General features: G+C 41.2%; 1 protein-coding gene across 1 annotated transcript; it reads right to left on the minus strand.

The window, feature by feature from the left end:
* Positions 1-1,679: 1,679 nt before the first annotated feature.
* HRH1 (histamine receptor H1) lies at positions 1,680-16,429 on the minus strand. The gene is made up of 4 exons (XM_030501036.1): positions 16,360-16,429; positions 6,436-6,550; positions 5,843-5,937; positions 1,680-4,106 (listed from the first exon to the last, which is right to left on the minus strand). The coding sequence occupies exon 4, from the start codon at positions 3,985-3,987 to the stop codon at positions 2,560-2,562; it is 1,428 nt and encodes a 475-aa protein (XP_030356896.1). The 5' UTR covers positions 3,988-4,106; positions 5,843-5,937; positions 6,436-6,550; positions 16,360-16,429; the 3' UTR covers positions 1,680-2,559.
* Positions 16,430-23,194: the final 6,765 nt, after the last annotated feature.

Here is a 23,194-nt window from a genome sequence, read left to right on the forward strand (position 1 = left end):
ACTTTAATTGTACCAGAGGAATTCTTTGTTATAATCATCATAATTTTTAGACCAATGTTCACTGATTTTGTTTAGGTTGCTGTTTCATGTATTAATACATGTCAGAGTCAGAAAAGATAAGACTTCTTGATAACCCTGGTAGCCCATGGATGACACTGTTTCATCAGTCTACACTAATAACTGGAGCTGACTTACTTCCTCCGGGATCACCTAAATTACTATCCATTGTGGCTGGAATTGCTATCACAGTAGAAGAAAAGATGGTAATGGCTGTGAATCTGAGCAATTGTTTGTGAAAGGCCATTGGATTAGAGCATATGTTTCAAAAGATGCTGCTCTGTAGTCCAAAAGAAGGGGTATTTTACTATTTGAGCAGATACTGCTCCTGAAGTGACAAAGTTGTCTCAATTGTGGAATGAATTTTGCTACTTCTATATTCTGTCTCTGTATTTTCACTTTTTTTTCCTCCTAGGTTTGAGTTCCCTAATTGCAGTTTTTCCTGAATGCTACTTGAGACCAAAGTCAGCTAATCTTGGAACCTCGTATGATACATGAAAAAAGACTTAAGTTTATTCCTTTAACACATTTCCAGTTTATTGAAACATAGATATATTAGGGCTCCATTTAACATTGAATACTTTAAATACAACTATTGACATTCAGGTGTTTAATTTCAGAGATGAAACTGATAGAGGATAATACTTTGCATGTAGTTAGTGTACTATATCCAAAACTTGTGAGCATCATGCAAACGTTATCCTAAGTGTTACGTTGTTAACTGTAAGTCTTGTTCATGAAACGGGCTCACGTGGCACAGAGAGTCTCTCAGTAGCTCAGGATCATTAATTCAGAACATAGAATTCAGAATTTATCCTCCAGCCATTAAACTACCATTTTTCACTTCTGATGGAATAAAGATACTACACAGAACATCCCTTCAACATTGAACATCACTTCTACATTGAGCCTTGATTCTCCTCCCTGCTCCCCAATCTGTATACTCTTTTTTAATTATTATTTCTTACTTTGGTCTAATTGTTCTGTGGAGTTGTAAGCTTCTAGACAAGATAACTCATGTGACATGGATGCGTGACACCCATCTGGATGTGTTCCTCTGGGCCTGCTCTCAGTGGCCCTGCCTTTGGCAGGGGCATTGGACTGGGTAATCTCAGGAGGTTCCTTCCCACCTTAATGATTCTGTGATTCTGTGACATATGCCTCTATGTATTATATGTTTTCTTCCTTTGGGAACAAAGCTAAACCTGACTGCAGTTAGGAAGAGGGGATTGATTGCTGTTGTGTAACGGGGTGTGTCTGATTTCAAGAATTAGTACTTAGAAACAGTTAAATCCGTGGCTGAGCAAGTGAATGCTCAAGGTAGGTAGAGTGAACCTTATCTGCAAACTTCTCTGCAAGGCTGCCTCCCAGCTTTTCCAGGTGAAGCTGGTTTTACAGATGCTTATCATTCAAGTTGTGGACCTGAGCAACATGACATAATGTCAAAGCCAGCCCAGCTTTGAGCTGTAGGTTGTACTTAGATGTCTTCCTGAGATCACTTCCAACATAGAGTATTCTATTTTTGTGAGTTTCTCCTGAAATGTTACAGCATTTATAGCATGATTTATAAAATGCAATTAAATATGAAGGATAGAAAACATAAACAGAGTTCATGTATTTTATTTTCAGTTTTGCAAGCTTGAGTTGTAGCTCATGAGTTTGCCTCATTATTATAAGAAGAGTTTGCCTACGACAAGATAAGGATACATGGATTAGTACTGCCACTGCACACTTAGGTTAATTGCCAGCTTGTAGGAAGAAGAAAATACATGTAGTCTATAATCAGCTATATTCTGTAAATCTAGAAACAACAGCATACCCTTCTTGAATAGACGGTGAGAATATGTTGAGTTGGAAAGTCTTAGCAAAATTTCTAGAACATAAAACCAGGTTGGTTTTCTTTCAGTGAAGTTAACATGTATAGGTATAAATAAAGCAAGCACAATATCAAAGAGATGCAGTAGGTTACAGTATGACTTGACATTTCAAAAAAGTTTATGATTTGGGGGAAGCTATAAATAAATAGGGTAGATTTTTTAAACAGCTTCTTTCTATGCAAAGTACCTCTACTTGCAGATTTCACTTCACAGGCAATGTTCCCATGTTTAATCGAGTAAGTTGAAAGAGAACAGATGTTTGGCCAGTTGCAGAAACATTTCTCTATGACTTCTTTTGCTGTAGCTGAATAATTTGTAGTCACTGAAGATCTCTATTTTTATCTCCAGTTTTTGTTCTACATGACGAAAGAGGTAATCTCTAATTGTAAGCAGTGTAACAGTTCTGAGATTGCCCCTGAGTTTTTCATATTCCTGATGTGAATTAGTTCTTCCTCAAATGCGGAAAGCTGTTAAATGCACGTTTCCCACTTTTACGAACACTTGTTTATCAACTACAGTTTTCCAAAGTCTTCTACTTTCCCCCTTGTGTTTGTCTTTGAAACTGGAACATTTTGGTTGGTTGAAATCTTGAGCTGTTTTTAAGCTGAAAAAAATCAGACCAGTATCAGCGAATGTGAAGGATCTTTTTGAATGTCTTCTTAAAATTCTGGTTACAAAGAGGATACAGAAATGGATTCAAGGTGGAGTTCACGTAGCCAAGCCATATAGTGAACATGTGTAACTGTGCAAATCTTTCACGCCCCTGGAAAGCTATTACCATAAACAATACAAAATAGGGAATCCAGCACAGCATAAAGGCTGCCATTATGACCCCTAACTGCTTAGCTGCTTTCCTCTCCCTGTTCACATGCAGTCCTTGAATATGCCTTTTGGACTGGGCATGCAGACTTTGCCAGGTTTTCCTCAGGTAAGCCAGTCCTTTGCAATCCCTCTTCTCAGTCTTTTCCTGAGGACTGCCAGCTCTTTCAGGGTTAGGATTGGAGTGCTCTCCATTAGGTACCTCATCACTGAAACTCTGGCTGTCTGATGCATCACTTAAGTCAGTGTCTTGTGAGCAAGGCTCCTCTTCAGTTTCATTCTCTTCTGTTATACACACATGCTTCTTTCCTGCTTTATCCTGACCTGGCTCAGATTGGGCAGTGGTGAGAGGGAAGCGGCCCCATTTAAGGACTTCCGTATTACTCTTGCTAACAAATGCCTTTGAAGACTTGTCAGGATTACTGAACTGAAGCTCTGCCTCCATATTTTTGGGTTGAGGAGAGCTTTGTTTGTCTTTGGGAGAGCTGTTCTCATCCAGGATTTGATTTTGGAGGCAAATGTTTTGCTTATCCTTTGTCTTACTATGATGTATGGAATTCTTTTCTGAGAAAGGCTGATGTGATCCATTGATGAGCTCTTGGTGTTGATAGTGTTTTCTAACAGCTCTGAATATTTTACAGTAGAACCACAACATCATGATAGAAGGTATGTAGAAGTTCATAATGGCTGTCAACACTTTAAACCAGGTGACTTCAGAGAATTCAGTTTCACACTTGGTTTCGGTTACTTTCCTTTTCCCATTATTAGCAAAAACATGCCATCCTAGGATTGGAATGACCCACATGAAAGAGAGCAACCAAACCCCCAAAATCATTACCGAGGCTCTCTTTTTTGTTCTATACTTGAGATATTTCAGTGGTTGCTGAACTGAACGATAACGATCAATGCACAATATGAAGAGATTGAAAATGGATGCAGTACTGGCCACATAATCCATTGACAGCCAGAACAAACAGGCTGGTAAGCCTAGAATCCACTGAGAACTCAGCAGATAAACAATGTTCAGGGGCATAACAGCTGAACCAACGATCAGATCTGCAATAGAGAGGCTGACAATGTATAAATTGCCAACGGTTTGCAGCTTCTTTTCAGTTTTGACAGCACATAGTACTAATATATTCATGACAATAGTGATCAGTGAAATGCTTCCCAGGAGCACACCTAGAACAGCTGGTTGAGTGATAGTTGAGTTGTCTGTAGTGTTTTTTGACATCTTTTGCACAGGAATACAGAATGAAAATCAGAGATGGCCAGGCCTTGGAAATTCAGTCTTGGTTTACTCTCCTGGATGAAAAAAAGTGTTGGATTGCTTTCTGATTTTTATTTCCACAACTGTAAAAAAGAAAAGAAATATGCTCACTGTAGTACTAAAATAAAATAATAAAACTAATCTGTGCTTATGCTTAGCACTCTGCCAGATAACATGTTTTTACAACGTTTTGAGTTCTATGAAAAGTACTGGAGCAAGCTCCATGAACCAAACCACAAATTGTATGGGGCTTCATATAATTCTGACCCCAGAATCGGGAGAAGGAATTTCAGTCCTTGCTGGTTTACTTTACTGTATCTCATTAAAATGGTAATGGCTTTAAACTGACAGAGGGGAATGTAGGTGAGCTCTTAGGCAGAAGCTCTTCCCTGTGAGGGTGCTGAGGCGCTGGCACAGGGTGCCCAGAGAAGCTGTGGCTGCCCCATCCCTGGCAGTGTTCAAGGCCAGGTTGGACACAGGGGCTTGGAGCAGCCTGCTCTAGTGGAAGGTGTCTCTGCCCGTGGCAGTGGGTTGGAACTGGATGAGCTTTAAGGTCTCTCCAAACCAGTCTGTGATTCTGTGATCAAATAGCTATCATGAACCATAACATAAAGTGCATATTGGCAAACCAATTTAAAATGTGTTAATAAAAGCAAATTAACATGTTTTGTACTAAATGGTTTTAAACAAACCAGTGTTTACAGATTACATCTAATAGATTGAGAATACAGCAGTTGGATTTAATTATCCACCAGTAATAGGGTGCCATATCATAGGATCATGGAATGGTTTGGATTGGAAGGGACTTCAAAGATTATGTAATGTCAATTGACAAAGTATTCCAAGCAATAGAAAGACTCCAGCCAGTACACACCTTTAGCTGATACAGAGTCCCAAACAACTCGTAAGGTCACAGCCAGTGCCTGTGATTTCACTGGTAGGCAGTCATTCAAATTACATATAATGAGCGATCTCATCCTACCCACAGATTTCAAACGTTTGAAGATGGCAGCCCTATTTTATTTCAAATCCAAACTAATAAAAGTTCAGGGAAAACAACAGGATCTTTCGGGGTTAATAAGCATCTTGCAACCTCTCAAATGTATATAAATATAGGGCCTTTTAGGCTGAAGTCTGTTGTTGTTCAGCTGCCCAAGAAACATATGCAAGAACTGCCCTCCCATAGCTTGGAGAGGCTGCATCACTCCCACACACCTGCTGTTGCTGTTTGCTGCATTAAAGTGGAAAGTAAATTGGAAATAAGAGGAGCTGGGAGTAAACACATAGCAAAGCCTTCCTTTATGCCTAAGATATTGTTTTAATAATTAATCTTTAGTAAATGAGCTATCTTTATTTGCTTAGAACTTTGGCATGAGCCATGTGTAAAGCCTTCAGAATGAAAATTCTTTAAAATCTTCTGTATCCCCATGATTAGAGTGCCTAGGAATCCCAGTACATGCACTGCAGCTAAAAAAACAAAAGGACAACCTACTAAGCACCCACTATGGCATATACAAAACCTATTTTACAGTGTTTTCTAGTCACATTCATCTCTACATACTATTTTTCAGGCATTGTCAAGGAGTGGGAGATGTCGTTTGTACAGACACAGTGGTGTGTAGCTTTATGGTGACTTGATCTGCATCAAAGAACAACTGTAGGTGCATACTTCACTTGTGAATGGAGGTTATGTACCAAGATCATAGGCTTTAATAGTAAAATGTGTTATGTTTTCCATTTTCTAACACAAGCATAGTAACTCAAGTATTTTCAATAAACAGGGAAAGGAAGGGAGAGAATGTAGAGATAAGAAAAGCACCTTTTCAATGTTGAGTAGTTCTGCTATTCCATTTCTAGAAATTCTCTGTGCCTTTGGTGTCTTCTGCTTCCCAACTGCAAACTTCATAAGCTGATCTAAAGTCCAAAAAGAATAAATAATATTTCAAGTTTTGGAGCTTGTGATCTGTTGACAGTTCTATCTCCAGGATATACAAGAAAAATGTCTGTGAGGGCGATAACATTTTCTGCCATTTTTCTCTTACAGTGCCTGTCTGAGTTCATGTTGTGGTAAATCCGTTAAAGCAATGAGGAAGGAAACTAAGACCTTAGACATAGCAGCTCAAAGTATTTACACAATTTCTCATCCATGTTATTCTAAACATAATCAAAATGATTCAATGCAATAAATTGTTCAATATTCAATATTTCATGTTGAAATTAAATAATTCAGTATTTCATGCTAACTTTATCTCTTTCTTATTCCAGTAATCAGGGTTAAAGCTGGAATGTTTGTGTGCTTTCTTCCACGAGGTCAAATTCCTCCTTCCTTACACCTTAATTACAGTGCCTGGTCTCACGAAAGAAGAAGTGTGCTTGGTAGCAGTAGCATCCATAGACAGAGGGAATACGTACACTGTGGGGTATGAGCTCCAGAGGTGTATTCTGTAATGCTGTGTTCTGTACAGCCTTTGGGTTCTCTCATGTGTAGTCACAGGTGTCAGAAGATCAGAGAGGCCTCAAGCATCTCCTGTTTGAAAACAAGAACAGAAATTACTCCATGGATCTTAAACCAACACGCCTGGTCATGGGAAATACTGTGTCTGGTGACTGGGAGTCACCTGCCTGCCATTGTCTTTCCACAGCTATACACTGTAACCTCTCTCTGGTCTTAGGTATATGGTCAAGGCAAGAAGTTGATGTTAATTGCTTCAGGGATCTCATAAAGAAATGGATGAGGTCCTTTCCAACCCAAACCATTTTGTGATTCTGTGATCTACAGTATTAATCACTGGCATAGGCTGGCTCTTGTCTAGAGTGAGTAGATCTCGAGGCTGGATTAGGATGTTGAAGCTTTACGGTAACACTGCATTTTCTCTACTGAAAGATTTGTGGTTTTCACATACGATCTTTTGCGATGCTGACTTTGTAATTATTCTCCCACCAAACACAGTTTTGTTAAGCTCTGGGTAATTTATGTTTTGGAGTATGTCGATGAGAAAAGAAGCCGCTCTTAAGTGGAAGATGATCTCCATGCCTTCAGCATGGTACAAGAGAAAACAGTAAGCTTCTCCTAAGAAGTAAGAGTGACAGCACATGAAAGAGCATGCAGAGAAGTTTCATTTAGTTGCAGAAATATTATGTTATTGGTCAGTGCCCTCTAATACTGCTCTGTATTTGGAGCTTTGGCCCTTCTGTCACAGTCTTGCCCACTAAACTTATGTTGAACTGTTACACCACTGCCACTTTTTGGTAGAATTAGCACATTTTGCCACAACTTTGTCCAAAGGAAGATAACTAGAAAATAATAAGCCTTGCTCCATATTATGACGTTCACTGATCACCTCTTCAGTGCTCTAGGAAAGATTATAATCCACAGGTTTTTTGTCTTAAACTTCCTACCATCATCATTAGTAGTTGAGTAGTAGCAGCAGCAGTTAGTCATCCTGAGAGCACTGTCATTTGCAATAGCAGCTTCTTGTTCTTCATTGAGGCACACACCATTTTGTAGTGGCTGTAGACTGTGGTATATGTACGCCCGTTCAGAAGCTACTGGTTTAACACCTTATCTGTAACTCAGTTCCCAGCACAGGAACTGCAGTAATACTGAATAAATGTGTTCATTTCATTGGACCAAAGTTCACTAATACAGAACAGATTTTAAAGAAAACAATCAGCCTAAGATCTTGGGTAGCTCTTTGGAATTTCTAAGCCCTGACCTCACCAGGAAATGTCTTCTTTAATTTTTTTACTGTCTGTAAAGAGCTTTTTCTACAAGGAAAATCCGCAGTCAGAACTTGTTTGTTATTGTATCACAGTGAGAATTCTTCCCAGGAACAAGAATCTACTGGGAGATGCCAAGTGGATGCCTTCCTGACTCATTAGCGCAGGTGCAGCCTATTAAGCCCTGACTAAGTGGGAGTTAAGTCTTTAGAAACAGATGCTGATGTATCTCTTATGGATAGGTTTTAAAGAAACTACTGCTACAACAGGCAAAGGCTAAGCTAGAACAGACTTCTTGTTCGTCAGACCAAGTTCAAGGCAGAAGGTAGGATTTGATTTCAGATGACCTGTGTTGACTATGTTGCACTTAAGAAACCTAGTAAGAAACTACATAATCTGAAGCTTCGGTGTCTGGCCAGACAAATTTTGGCAATCTTCCTGAATTGTCCTCTTCCCCTCACATACCTATTTTAAGGGCAGTGAGAGTTATAAATGAATCTTTTATATGTGAACATAGTGAACATCCTGACTTACAAATATTTCATTCCTTGCTTTTATTATGAATCTTCCTTTGTGAGAAGAAACTCTTAACCAGCAGATTTGGACATCTGGCTGTCTAGTTTTGCATGAACTTGTATTGCATGCATTTGGTGGTGGAGAATTTTCAGTGGTTCTTGACGTAAATGCTTTCTTGGGGAAAAATGAGGCCAGAACTAACGTAGCAGATAGACACTATTGCAGATGTGCTGAAATCTACTTCACAGACTAGTCTGCAGAGAGAAAATTGCTGTCTGAGTTGTTGGAGTGCTGATCTGCATACTGATTTCAGGGGCTGGAGGCCCTGGGAAACAGTGCAGGTCTCCAGTGTGTCAGTGGTGACTGGCGAAGGTGCTGTTCCTGGGGAGGGTAAAGGCAAAGCAGCCTCTTTCTGAAGCCTTCTCCACACTTTCACTTCCAAAGAGAGTGTATGGTCCAATCCTACAATTACTGCACTTCTTTTCTCCTCCTCTTCAGTCACTTGTCCTAACAGTATGGTGAACAGGCTGTATAGTTTCAGAGCAAGAACAAAGCAGAATGGAAGGAGTAGTGCGGTTACATCCTCATCCTCACTCCTAAGACACATTTATTCAATTATCTCTGGCAATGCAAATGGTAACTAATTTTAAAGTAATTTAAAGTGAAGTAATGAAGCCCCCTTGAATTCATTTCCCCTTGTTCTGAATGGGCAGACACTGTGAATGGTCCTCCTGCACTTAGGACAGCAAGTGCAGATCACTTAATGCACCATTGCAAACAGGCTAGAGCAAGGTCATCACTTCTGCCCTTTTATACAGGAGCTGTATTGCTTGGCTGTGGTCTGGTCTGTGACATCGAGTTTATCCTTATTCCTCTAACTTGGATGGTGATGTTCTCCTTAGAAGCAGACTTTATGAACTACAAGAAGACAGAACACAGAGCCTATTGTGAAGGGAACTTGAAGATTTTAAGTAACACTGTGAAGTCTTCCAAGGAGAAAAAAAGTATTATTAAAACTGTGTGATATACAGAATTTGAAGCTTGCTTATGTAAAGATATTTTCAGTCAGTGATTCAGTGATTCTACTGTGCTATTGCTATTTTTTATTTGTATTATTGGATATTAGTGTATAGGCTGTCAGGATTGCAGATAAATACTTCTGCTTTTATTTATCGGAGGAAATATTACATCTGGTTTCGTTAATGAAGCTTAATTCAAATAAAACAAATGTTTGGACAGGCTGAAAGATTTTCAGATGTAAGTGAAAGTTCAGCTTGGGGCTTGTAGATGGTGCTTGACTTGATTATAGTGGATATTTTCAGGGCTTAGCTTTTATGGAATCACAGCAGTTGCTTCTACAGCCACATGCATCAGTCACATTGGCAGGCTGCACGCTGCTGTCAGCACGGATTTTCCTGATCTTTATGCTATTACTTGGCTGGGGGTCCTGGCTTTAGTGGGAATGAAAAGATCCACAGTTTTAGCTCTCTGCCAGCAAAAGGTTTATTTCAGAAGGCTGTGGAGGTCTAAAGTTTTAGTATGAATGAATAACACAAATCATTATATCCAGTCATGCTCTCCTTATTTGCATCCATGTATCCTGAGTCCTTAGCTTTTTATAACAAGCACTGAACTTTGTGGGGAAATTGAGTACTTGAACCTGAGTCTCCACTGCACTCTCTGAGCTCAAATCTTGATTAAGACGCTGGAGTGCAGTTGTGAAAAGACCTGTTTGTCTCCTCTGGTGTTCTGACCTTCCCCCTAATTCCCCCTTACTGGTGTACTGTTCTCTCTATTGGATCAAGAATATTGTGCTGGATCCCATCTTCGATCTGCTCACTTTGCACTGTGATATCCTTGGGTAACTACTGAGTGTATGTGTTGCTGTTAGATTTCCACATTAAAATAGCGTGCTGTGCTTCTCGTGCATGGGAGGAATGCAGTTAGTCCCAGAGCCTACTAGTGCACGCCTGTGGCATGGCAGGGTGGTCAGTCACTTCCCAACTTAATGAGCAAGTTAAATTACACATCACTGCAGGGGAACTGGACAAACTATTATAACCTGTCAAAAGCAAGTTATTTCTGTGGAATATGGAAGCTTATGACTTTATGGTACAAATGCGGTTTCACACTCAAGTGATTGAAAGTTTGAGATGTTTAACTTCAATTGTGCCTACACAGGGATACTGATTTGAAACCATTTGGCATGAAAAGCATGACTAACTACTTGCTTATGACTTGTCTATATGGAGAAATGCCTTGTAAAAGAAATATTCTGAAACAGATCTAATCCAACCCTGTTATTGAGTTGAAGCTGATACTGACTTCGCATCAGTCCACCTGATGTTATGTTTCTGTTCTTGGGCACTGCCAAACACAAGAGGTTGTTTTCAAAACTTAGACTCGCACTGTAAGGACCAGTTCTCGAGCAAAGATGGATCATAGGAATACTCCTGTGAGGTTCTTGCTCTCATTAGTGTAAGCAGAGTGCTGTCAAAGCTCCTTTCCTTGAGACAGGGCAGTCTGTTCTGAGAAAACTCCGTTCTGGGTTTGGTGTTTGCTGTGTGTTCCTCTGTGTTCTGCTTTTTTGTTGGTGTTATAAAGCTGATGATTTGATCATCTCAGGTGACAACAAATACAGCTTTTACTATATGGTTCATATATGATGCTGAGTATATGTGAACCCAGAGGTATATACTAGGTATTGTTTACAGTATCCAAAAATACCCACAAAACCTAGGGAGGAGATGATCAGAAGGGATATCAGAGCATCACTTCTGATGAAAGTGATGATCGGAGCATGGCAATCTGTCAAAACCAGAAACTGAATCCAAAATACCAATGTTTTAGTCTAAGGAAGTGTTCACGTAACTAGTAATCTGCAATAGACAGCAAAATATCAAATACCGGCTCAGAAAAGACAGTTGCCTTTGCTATGTAAGGTATATACCCAAGAAATGAATCTTACTGTGCATTCAGAATGCTTTCCTGGGTAGTGAAATCCTTGTGTGAGCAGAACGTAGTGGCAGTAGTAGCATTGACTTGTATAGGCATGCGTGTCCTAATTAATTTGCAGAGATGAGCATACAGCTTCATGCCAAGTAATATTTGAAATGTGAAGAGGCCATGCCAAGCTGGGAAGCTGAACACCAAAACTGAATGCAGTCCTGTGAAGTTTGATTTGGTATAGAGGGGTTAGGAGCCAAACCACTCTCCTAAAGCATATAGAAGTAGTCAAAGGCTGGTGGGTAGCAGTGAAGGGCAAAGATATTTTTAATACTCTATTCTTCTTTAAGGAATGATTACCATTTGTGCCATGCAATCTCACTCTAGGTATGCCCTTACCTAGTAACAGCTGATCATTAACACTCTCAGATTTTACATACTCTTTATGCAAAAATCCTTTCGAAATTGCTTTTCTCTGGTGTATTTATGGTGTTGACTTCACTGCATGTCATCTCTTTTCTGTTTCTTCTCATTAGAACTCACAGCTAGTGTTGAAAGCCTAAGTGCATTACAAAGTTCTGCAGGCTCGCACAGTATCTACTAATCCGTGACATCGTTCTGGATTCTTAATGTTATTTTAGGCTGAGAATTGACTCTTTGAGAGCATTACTTTTTCCATGCGCAACCAAGGACAGTGTCTATGGCTTTGATATTTTTGCTCTGGAGTTTGCATACTTGAAATCACATTCTGCTTATTTGAATTTCCATTGTTCCACTACTGATGCATATTCAACCATGTTTTGTAACTGGAGACATATATCAAGAGTTGAAAGCAGGCACGGAAAGCAAAGGATGACTATTAGAAGGTGTATTTTCCTGTGCATTTCAATACTTTGTGCCAAAGCTGTGATGTTCTTTTTCAGTCCTCTCCTGCAGCTTCCCTGAGCTTTACCAGATCTTTCTTGATCCCTCCTTGGCCCTTTCTTCTGGGGGGAGGGAAGCTTAATAGCTGGACTGTATGATTAATATACAAACTACAGGAATAGTATCAGGAAAAAATATTAAATATCCCCTGGCATTCAACTGCGGACAGAACCTTGGCTAGGGAAACACTCCTTATGTAAGAAGAGAAAAGGTCTGGATGTGATTCATAATCTCAAGAGCCTTAATTTACAGGAATACAGTTGTAGGCTCACTGTCAGCAGAACCAGTGGATGCAGTAACTTCCCTGCTGTTTGTTTAGGAACACTCTGAAAACAATTTGGGAAAGTAGCTGTATGCACCTAGATTTCTACTGGGATCTCCTAATCCTACGCAAGCAGGTAAACTTTTCTCTTTGATGTATTGAAGTTCAAAATGAAGCCCACCTGGAGAATCCTCAGCAAAACTGTGCAGTCCCAGCCCTTGAAAGTTGATGGTTTTGGGGGTTTTTTTCCATATTTTTTGAAGTTAAATTCTTTCTGAATGTGCACCATTGACAGCTCTAATCATGCTGAGGAATACAGACTTGGAGCAGAGGGAAGTTTTATATTCAGTGTCCTAAGTAGAGTCAATATTAGTAGGCAGAGATCTTAAATATCAAGTTTGAACTACCAGTAGTGTCACCTAAACCAGGAGAGTCTGAAAGTGTATCTTTCAAGTGGTGGATGTGTGAAATGACACTTGGAAACCTATTGGGTGCTGGGTGTTTCTATTTTATACTGGTGTACTGTCCCATCCCACCTCCCCAGCTGTATGATGCTGCTGTCTTCTGATCACGCATTTTCATTTCTGTGTACTAATACTGAACCTTCATAAGTTTAAGTTGTTGTTGATGTATACATGTGTTCAGCAGTATAATCAACTACTTCTTTAAACAAGTTTAAACCATTTTCTAAATACTATTGTACTGTGACAACTAGGTACTTTTTTTCTGAAGAAATGTTATTTTTAAGTCTTTCTTAACATTATCAGGGCATAGATATGGTTGGGGTTTTTTTTTCCTCTGGCTGACATTTTTGAACAACTCTCTTAAGCACTGGGTCTATATTTCATGAGCATTAAACCCAAAAGAGCTAACAGAAGATGGACACATTCCAAAGACTGTTCTCACCTTCAAAATGTAAGCTCAGACTTCTGTTAAACTCTTCTTCCAGTGGCTCAGTTTTCTGCTCTAAGTTGTACTAAATGTCAGGTTTTCCATGACAAAAACCTCAGTCTTGTTCCTGTGGTAGTATTTCCATCTGGATTATTTTTGCCCAGAGACTGGGGGGGAACCTGTCATGACTCGAATCCTAAAGCTCCCAGAGATGATATTAATTTTCCCTGCTATCCTAAGCAGTAGCAGCATCATCTAGTTCATTTTCAGTGTGATCCCTTAACAAACCAGTACTGAAGTGCTAATTTCACTACGTAGTGCGGTGCTGCAGAAGTCTTACCTTCTCTGCTCCATTACTACCTGTAAAGAGAGACTTTTGCTATAGGCATTAGATCTATTAAATAACTGCTGTCATAGATGAAAACTCCTTTTTACTTTGATGTAGTAATCAAAACCACCAGCTGTAAAATCTCTTACGAAGGTGGGGAATTTTCCAGTGTTATGGTGCCTTTAAAGCTGAGTAGCTGCAGTGGTGTCTTTTCACTGGGGATCTATTCTGTTATTGGAATCCATTAATTCAACTCTCTAAACCAGGACATTTTTCATATAGGGATAGCAAAACATCTTTAGAGTTTTTTGGATCGCACCTTGTGTTACTACTTAGCCCAACCCTTGCTGAACTGTAAAACCAGCTGCTTGTCATCTTTGTGCATCAGAAATGCATTTAAAAATGTAACTGAACCCATCATTCAGATACAGAGATCTGTCTCTTTCTTCCCCAGTGACTTCGTGAGTCGCTACTGGAGAATCACTAGCCACAGAATAATGTACATAAGCAAGAGTTGTCAGTCCTTTAAATGCTGAGGTTGCAAACCCCAATGCTATATCTGCTATGCAGTTTAATGGTTTGCAATAGAGGGACTGTAGTGATAGGACAAGGGGTGATGGGTTTAAACTGAAACAGGGGAAGTTCAGGTTAGATATAAGGAAGAAGTTCTTCCCTGTGAGGGTGCTGAGGCACTGGCACAGGTTGCCCAAAGAAGTGGCAAATGCTCCATCCCTGGCGGTGTTCAAGGCCAGGCTGGACAGAGCCTTGGGTGACGTGGTCAAGTGTGAGGCATCCCTGCTGATGGCAGGGGGTTGGAACTGGATGATCTTAGGGTCCTTTCCAACCCAAACCATTCTGTGATTCTATGATAAAGGGAGCTTCATTGTCTGATAGAGAATAAGTTAACCACTTGGGAAGCCTGATGAACCCACCTAGGAATAACTTCTCTGAATTCTGAGGAAATGCTGGATGTGGAGAAAACTTGCTGTTTTACAACTGAAGTCATTGAGCTTTAACAAGGATGGATTTCTCAAGCTCAGATTCACATCCTTTAAGATGTTCTCTTTCTCTAGCCCTTAGTATATATGTTGAAGAATCCAATGTTTCTATTCTTCAAAAGAAGGGAAAAAATCCTAGGACTCCCCTTACCCCAGAGTCAGTGTGGTCAGGATAAGCACAAACTAGTTCATGGTCATACTAATATTACAATTTATAATAGGAAATGTCTTTGTAATATTTATTAGGAACTATTAAAAAAAAGGGGGGTGGGGAGAAAAGACCACAGAGCAGTGTTTTAAACATCTTCTAAACCGGATTGAACCCTTCAGGATCAAAGAAAATCAGATGAATATTGTGAATCTTCTTCCCTCCACCCCTCAAAAGCAACTGAAGTGCTGATTGATACAAAGTTTCTTTGGGGATTTACCAAAATGAACTTGAATTTCAACCCAACTGAATTTTTGGTGCTTTTAAGCTATACAAAAGACTTCACCACAAAAATGCACAAGTTTAGAAATCCTCGTGTGTGTGAGGACTTGCTGCCTCCTTGTCCTGTTTATAAAAGTAAACCCTGTTTGCTTGCAGCTCACTTAGATATGTTAATGTACAGACCATTGTTTTTTGTCTCTAATTTGAAATATAGATTGAGTTATCTGTCTCTGCAAACATCTGGCAGCCTTTCTGTAGTAATATGATGAGCTCCTTCATCTTTTAGCAATAACCCATTGAATGTCCAAAGTCTTCCCTTTAAATACATGTATATATATCTAAATATTTCTCTGACTTAAGCAACCTCCTACCTTTCTCCAGGCGGTGTTAGTGTTGCTCGTTGAATTAAACAGAGGGCTAAGATGAACTGGTGGAGCACAAGGTCTCTTAGAACTAGAGAGCCTGGTGCCTTGAAGTGATCAGTTTAGAAGCAGCTTATCTAGGAAGCCTGGTCCCTCTCCATCGTCCCTGCTCAGTGTCTGTGAGGGAAAGGCTGGGGAGGCTGCTTCAAGGATTGCCCACAGTATGGGTTTAGAGCATGTTATGTCCCTGCTGTGGCCCCCACTCCCACTGACCTCTGCAGGATGTGATGTGGCTTTTCTTAAACAGATATAAGTCCAATTCCTGTATGGGAATGAATGTAGCTGGGATTTCTCCCCACCTGCAAAGCACAATTGCCTTCAGAGAGGGATAAAGGTTAATATTCAGACAAATCTTCTTCAGTGAAGTCACTATTTCTTCCTTAGAACAAGGAATGACGCTGGCCTCCCTCCTTTCCTCAGCCATGTACTCTTTTATAGCTACTTATAAATTGTTAAAAGAAGGATGCTTAAAGTAAGAGCAGAAAGCATTTTGCCGGTAAACAGAAACTCACCCTAAACTCCTTTAGTCAAGTGGTCAGTGTGACCATGAAGTATAATGGAGAATCTGGACTTTATCCATCTGTATCCCTTCCTTCTCCTGCATCCGAGCATCACCTCTGCGCTCGGCCGCGGCTGCGGGCGGGGGCTGGCTGCACGGCACTGCTGCACCTTTTCGGCTTGAACTCGAGCAAACCGTAGCGGGCTCTGTGCGGCCGGGCTGTGCTCGGTGAGTGGCCCTGTGCTCCGCCGGAGCCCCCGGTCCCTGTGCCGCCCGGCGGTGCCGCGGGCGCTGGCAGCGCTGCCCGCTGTTAGCGGCTGGGGCGAGTCGGGTGCAGAGCCGTCGGACCCGCCGCCCCCTTCCCATTCCCCGCCCGCCACCGCGGGTCTCGTTCACTCACCTGCAAAGCGAGGAAGAGGAGGGGGGACCGGCTTCCAGGAGCTCCGGCGGGCTCGGGAAGCCCGGGCTGATGGCAGGGCAACGGTGCAGGGCTCGCTCGGGTCAGCGGCAGCCGCGCTCCTCAGCTTCGCCCCTTCAGCTGGTTGCCTTCTGCTGGCAGCCGGGTCCCGGGGCTGTCTCGGGCGGGGCTGTCCCGCCCCGTTCCGACCCACCAGGTCCCCGCACGCCGCGGCAGCCGCCGCCACCCTTGTGCCACGGCTCTGCGTGGCGCTGGACCCCGCGCAATGACTGCCTGTGGCAGCAGAGATGATTTCCATCGGCAGCGGCCGAGCTGCCCTGAGCGCTGAAGCGGTGTTGTGCGAGGTAACACCAGGAGGCTGCGGAGGAACAGAAATCAAACCCCAGTGTGCGATCGCCCCAGCGCTTGCTCTAGCCGCCGGGGCATCACTCTGGCTCTGAGAACGAGCATGTGTTCCAAAGTAGCTTGGTACGGGGCAGTTTTTGGTAGTGGAGCCGTCTTACAAAACTAGTTGAAGACCTGGCACATCTCAAATGTAGAACACATCATTGCCTATCTTAGCCAAACTGTTTATTTGTAACTGCTGGAGGTCCAGTACATCTGCTTTGTATTAAACATACACACAGGGGTTGGGTTTTTACAAAGGAAAGCAACTAACTTACCAATTTTGACTCCTTTCTTTAAAGTCGTGCTTCTCTCCGCTCCCTTTTTAAAATGTCTAGAAATGTGTTGCACAAAACTCTATACAGATTCAAAAAGAATATATTGTTGTGTCTTACATGAGTCATAAAGAATTTGTGCCATGATGTTTTTACAAACAGCATTGTTGGGCACTTAGTAACCATGTTGTTTGTAAAACTGGCAAAGAATACAGCAAATTTGGCATGATTCTCTCCTCCCTTCCCCCTCTGCATGGGCTGACAGGAAAACAGGGGGAAATAGCCACGTTCCTGCCCTCAGTCTGTGGGAATAATATCCTTTGCCAAAACATGCACCTCTATCAGTGCAGAAGTGTTATAGTCATAAACTACTTTCCTGATGCTACTAGGGCCATCTTTTTGCTCTTGAATAAAGTGTTCACTAACCCATTCTAATAATGATAAAGCCAATTCCTTAAATGTATGCTTAGGTCTTGTTTAAATCACCTTCTCATGTAGACCTTTGGTCCTGCAGGTGGTCAGAACAATCCTGAGCAAGAACCTTCTCTTTGCTGGTGTTGGGCAGCACCTGAATCATGCTGAGAGGCTTTACACTGGAAGAGGGTTCTGCAAAAGATGAAGGCCCTTTTGGGTTCATGCCTATTACATGGGCAAGAGGTAGACACAATAACTTTAGTTAGATGTTAGTGTGTATATAGATTAATGCTCATGCTTAGACCAGCCCAAACTACAAACTTCTGACCATTTGCCCCATCCCTGGCAGTGTTCAAGGCCAGGTTGGACACAGGGGCTTGGAGCAACCTGCTCTAGTGGAAGGTGTCCCTGCCCGTGGCAGGGGCTGGAACTGGATGAGCTTTAAGGGCCCTTCCAACCCAAACCAGTCTGGGATTCTGTGATTCTATGAGCATATTCTGCAGTCTTTCCCTCAGTGAGAATGATAATTTGAATATCTACCCAGACCCTAAACTTCACTAAACTTCACTAAACTTGTAAGTAAGAGCTTAGTATCTGTAAATTTTCATCTCTGACTGAAGTTAATCAACAAGCTCAAATTTACTAGAGAGGAACAGGCAGACTTTGCAGCTGGATGAAAGTGCAGGCACAAATATGGGAAAACTCAAGCTGTGGCTTCTAGAAATGTTTAAAAATGGCATTAGGTACTAGATAAGTAAATTAAACCAGTCCTTGCTTTTATAATTCTGGAAATACTTGGCCTCTGAATGTACTTACCTCCAGGTTTGGTGCTTTATCTCTTGACCTGCTTCTCAGGGAAATTCAGGATTCTCTTATTTTTCCACTGGCCTCATATCTGGAGAGCGTATCTGTATTTTGTGATTGTATTTCGTGATTGTATTTCACAGTAATTTGGCTCAATGCTCCCCTGGAAAGAATGAACTCAATCTGCTGATGTAGGAAAACGTCTTTACTAGGGTTATACTTCACATAAATAAAGGTTGAGCTGACAAGGTAGTTAAACTGAGAACAAGGATGGGGAGCTCTGTGGAGTGAGAAGTGTGTAACAGCTATGTCAGTATAAAACTCTAACAGAACAATTGTCTGTGCCATTTTCAAGACTCAAGTGTGTGTGATCAGAGCCATCCCCCCTCTCCAATTCTGATCTCACTGTGTTTGCCTCACAGGGGAACCTTCCCAGCTCCACCAACAGTGTCATGTTCTGGGAACACAGGTTGTCACATGCCTTGAACTGCTGTGCATCTCTTCTTGGGTTTTAGGTCTTTATCATTACAAGAGAACAGTGATGCTACAGAGGAATCTGATCTTTGTTAAGAGAACAAAATACATTCAAAAGAACGTTAACAGTTTAGCAGGTAATATTAAAAGTAGTAATGTATTCTCTGATTAAAACCTGTTGCTTCCTAGTAGTGCTCACAGAGTATCTTTAGAGATGACAATGTCGCCTGTACCACCACAGATTTTAATACTATTCTGGCAAATCCAGTAATTTGTCGAGATTTGTTTTCCTGTTAAATGCTGCCTGTGTTGTAGGAATAACTCTCTTTCCTTCTGCAAAATGTCAGAAGCTTTCTATTATCCTTCACATTTTTGCTGCTGCTTAGTTTAGTGTAATCTCACTTTGCATACCTTGTGTACACATGCAGTGTAAGTGATCTTGTCACAATTCAGAAATGTTCTAAGTAAGTGATACTAAATCAGAACATTTTTTATTAATAACTCTTATACTGAGTTGCTACCAGCAGTACCTATGGCAATACTGAAGGTTTCTTCTCATTTGGATACTGACAACTATCATTCTGATAGTTAAAAGGATATTATGTAAGGGTGGTCTACACTTTGTCACTAACTCCTTGCTATTCTGTTAGTAGTTACTGGTGCGTATAGCTTTCAGCAAGCTAATAATGTCTTAATAAAAATCTACTGCATGACCAAAGAATAAAATGTAAGAGCTGTTATGTAGTTGAAGCTGCTTCTTCACCTCTGGTTTAGACAATGTGAAGTTTACCCCATCGGAAATTCAAAACCAGGTAAGCTGACCAAATTTTAACTTGACTGTTGTGAAGTAAGGTAAGGAAGTCTGGAGGAGATCCACTGTGTTCCAGTCACATGGAGTGGAATGACCAGCTAACATGGCTTTTCATTCTCAGCAGTGCTATGTATCACCACTGTGTACAGAATACTCAGCTTTCTCCACATATGCAAAGGAGTAATAACTAAACATGAAATTGCTATACAGGTGTGGAGTGTTTAACACAGGGCAATTTTTCACTTACTGCCTCTGTGGCCAGTTAATATAGGTATAATGTATCTTGTAGACTGCCCTTATGTGAGTGTAACAACCAGCTTTGCCTGCGAAGGATCACTCTTAGTTTTATGACACTGAGTGGCCCAAGGAGTATGTACTGTTATGCCTATGGCTTGGTTTCTGAATGGTGCAATTGGGGCTCTAGTGTTCTCTTGAGTAACAGGGAAATAAAATACAAAAGGTACAGCTAGAATTGGGACTATTCTCGTTGCTAATCAGGCTATAACTAAGATTTATCTACTTTTGGACAGTCTTAGAGTACTGTGTTCTGAGAAACAGAGCACTGGGATGGAAGTACACTTCCTATTATGGTTTCAACATGCTGGGTACATCTGGGAAATTTTTTGTGGAAGTGTAAGTCATTATCCTACTGTCCATTTAGATGGTCACATTTCCAGCTCTAGGGCAAGCACATCTGCATTGGAAAGTTTAACTTGAAGTTCCTAAGAATATTGTCAGGAACTTCACTTACAGTCTCAAAGGTCTGTGCTTTGGGAAGATTTCCCTGGAAATCTCAAAATAGGCATCGTCACCAAACACTTGAGAAACTGGCTGCTGTGACTGTGAAATTGCCTGATTTTTGTCTTGTAGATTGTGACAGGCACTTATGATAAAGAGGGAAATGAATTCTATTTTGTAAAAAAGCTCGGCGTTCCTTTATGCTTACAGTGGATGATTTATTCTGGAACAGGATAAAGCAAAGCTGTTAAGAGAAACTGAGCAGTAAAGATAAAACAATGCACGTAAGAAACAGGCTTCCAGTCCTCAAAAGGGCTGTATCATGTTACGAGGGTTGATGTGTGTCAGCCATAATCAGGGGCGGAAAACCAAAAGATGAAAGGGAGTGTTAATGTTTTAAAGCTCCTTGGGGTCTAGAGTAGGGGAGGAAGCACTGTGCTGAAGGGCGGAGGTTCTGTATTCATCCAGCAGGAAGACTCACAGACATCCCGAGCTTATGAGAGGCAGAAAAGTCTGCCCATTCCCTGTACTTGGTCATCCACCTCCCAGTGGGTGGTAGATGTTAGTAATTGAGATATCACACCCTAGTCTCTCAGTACCAGAATCAGAAAAGTGTCCTCTTGTTTGCTTTCTGTGCCCTGTACAGTTGGGGCAAAGGGAAACTCACAGAAATGTTGGTTGGAAGGAACCTCTGGAGGCCATCTGGTCCAGTCTGTCCAAGTGGGACTAATGCCCCTCCTGGATCTGGTCTGTTATGGCCTTACTCAGCCAAGTCTTGAAAGTCTTATTCCGGGGACAGAGATTCCACCACCTCTCTGGGCAGGTTGCTCAAGTGTTGCACAACTCTCCTAGTGGGAACTTTGTGAAGAAACCAAATGTTCAGGCACTTAACAGAAAGAGATTACGGTGCAAGACACTAAAAAGGGTTATGATACTACTAAGTTTAAATATGAAAAGATTAATTTTTGCAATTGGAATAAAGTTATATGCAAATATTAGATTAATTCAGAGGCACATTGCAGACATTAATCATAGTTTGTCTTCGTCATGTTTGGGTAAGAAAAGTTGGACTCTCAGTTTTAAGTAAAAGCTACCGTAATATTATCGTGACATTTGGAAACTGATCCCATTCCGTATGTTGAAGGTCAAAACCTTAATACAAGCACTTCATAAATTTTCTTTGAAAGACCATGATAAGCTGAAGCCCACACATCAGCTGTAGTAGAATGCATTCAATGGGAAGTGGTGGATGTTCGGTGAAAATCAGTCAATAGATAAAGAATTCTGGTAAAATGCTTAGTCAAGGTCACTGCTTCTTAGGTGGAAAAAGAAATATTGGAATCCATGACAACAAATCAGTTATTAAAGGGAAAGAATAACTTGGGTAACACCAATATTTTTCCTGGTGTGCATGCAATAAGTCCCTTTAGGAAAACAAAGAAGTTTTAGTAAATCTAAATTGAACGGAGAGAAATAGAAAGCTAAAAAGCATTTGTGTGTGCGGTTGATTGTCTTATTATGTGGCTAAGGATTAAAATATGGTGCTCAAAACCATGCTTTTGTCATGAACTTGCTATTTCAAGCAGTGTCTTAAACCTCTCTGCATAGTTTGGGGGTAGCTGGGAGCCGGGAGACACTGTTGGCTTACAAATCATGACGGTGTCTGACATGCAATTGGACTCACAAAACAAGCCCGTTCGGGAAGCTGGAACAAAATTTCATTGTCATTAGTGTCTTTGGTGGCTTTCAACTCATTCTGGATTTTGCCACATGGAACACTTGGGGGTAGAAAGTGGAGGGACTGAACCCTTTTCTTCCAGACCCTTCATCTTTTCTGTTGTTAAGGAACATCACCCAAAACTAAAAGATCTTATCTGATTGATGGCAAATCATTTCCTAATGAAAATATCTCCATTTTCCCACACACGTATGTAGGGATGCACACACAGGTCATGTGCTCTGTTTTCAGCAATAGAGATGAGGCTGCGTCAGAAGATACAGGAAAAATCAGTTTCCAAACCATGGAAGCATTGTGGAAGTTTCCAACGGAGAAAACTAAACTTACACCAAACTTTGTTCTTTAAGTCTGTGACTATCCAATGTATTTCTTGTTGTTTTTGTAAAGAATGTAACCAACTGGAGGGGTGGGTTGTTGGGTTGTTTGGTTGGTGTTCAGTCACCCATATCAATAGATTATTCTTAATAATGCTTCTGGGAAGAGCGGATCCAGCCTACTGGCAGGAAGTCATTTGCATCTCCGCTTCGGAGCTTTTAACACTTGGCTCTGCTGGAAACACATTTCCAGAAATGCTCTGCTTCAGAATGCTGTTTCCTCCTGTATTTCTGTATGTCTGATGCATATCAACAGAACATTGGCTTCATGTTAGCATAATTGGCAACAGAAATATTATTTATTCCCTGCGCACTGTAACTCTTAATGTAGGTAATTCTCCATGAATTTTACCAACACACGCAGATTGCTGCTGGCCCACTTGTCTCTGTGGATGAATATGAGCTAGCCACTTGTCCTGGTTTCAACTGGGATAGAGTCAATCTTCTTGCTAGTAGCTGGTACAGTGCTGTGGTTTGGGTTTAGTCTGGGAATAATGCTGATAACACACTGATGTTTGAGTTGTTGCTCAGCAAAGCTGACCCTAACCAAGGACTCTCCAGTGTCCCAGGCCCTGCCAGTGAGGACGGGCACAAGGAGCTGGGAGGGAGCAGAGCCAGGACAGTGACCTGAACTGGCCAGAGGGGTATTCCAGACCACAAAATGTTGTCTCTCTTTTCATTACAGTTATGATTATCTTGTTTCAGTTATTAAACTGTTCTTATCTCGGCCCACAGGACTAACCCACTTTCCAGTTCTCCTCCCTATCCCAAGGTGTGTGTGTGGTGAGCAGGAGGCTGCCTGGTA

This window comes from Strigops habroptila, chromosome 11 (assembly GCF_004027225.2).
Source record: "Strigops habroptila isolate Jane chromosome 11, bStrHab1.2.pri, whole genome shotgun sequence".
NCBI lineage: Eukaryota > Metazoa > Chordata > Aves > Psittaciformes > Psittacidae > Strigops > Strigops habroptila.

Coding starts and splice junctions, on each gene's coding strand:
- HRH1 (XM_030501036.1), bottom strand. CDS start 3,987: ATGTCAAAAAACACTACAGACAACTCAACTATCACTCAACCAGCTGTT.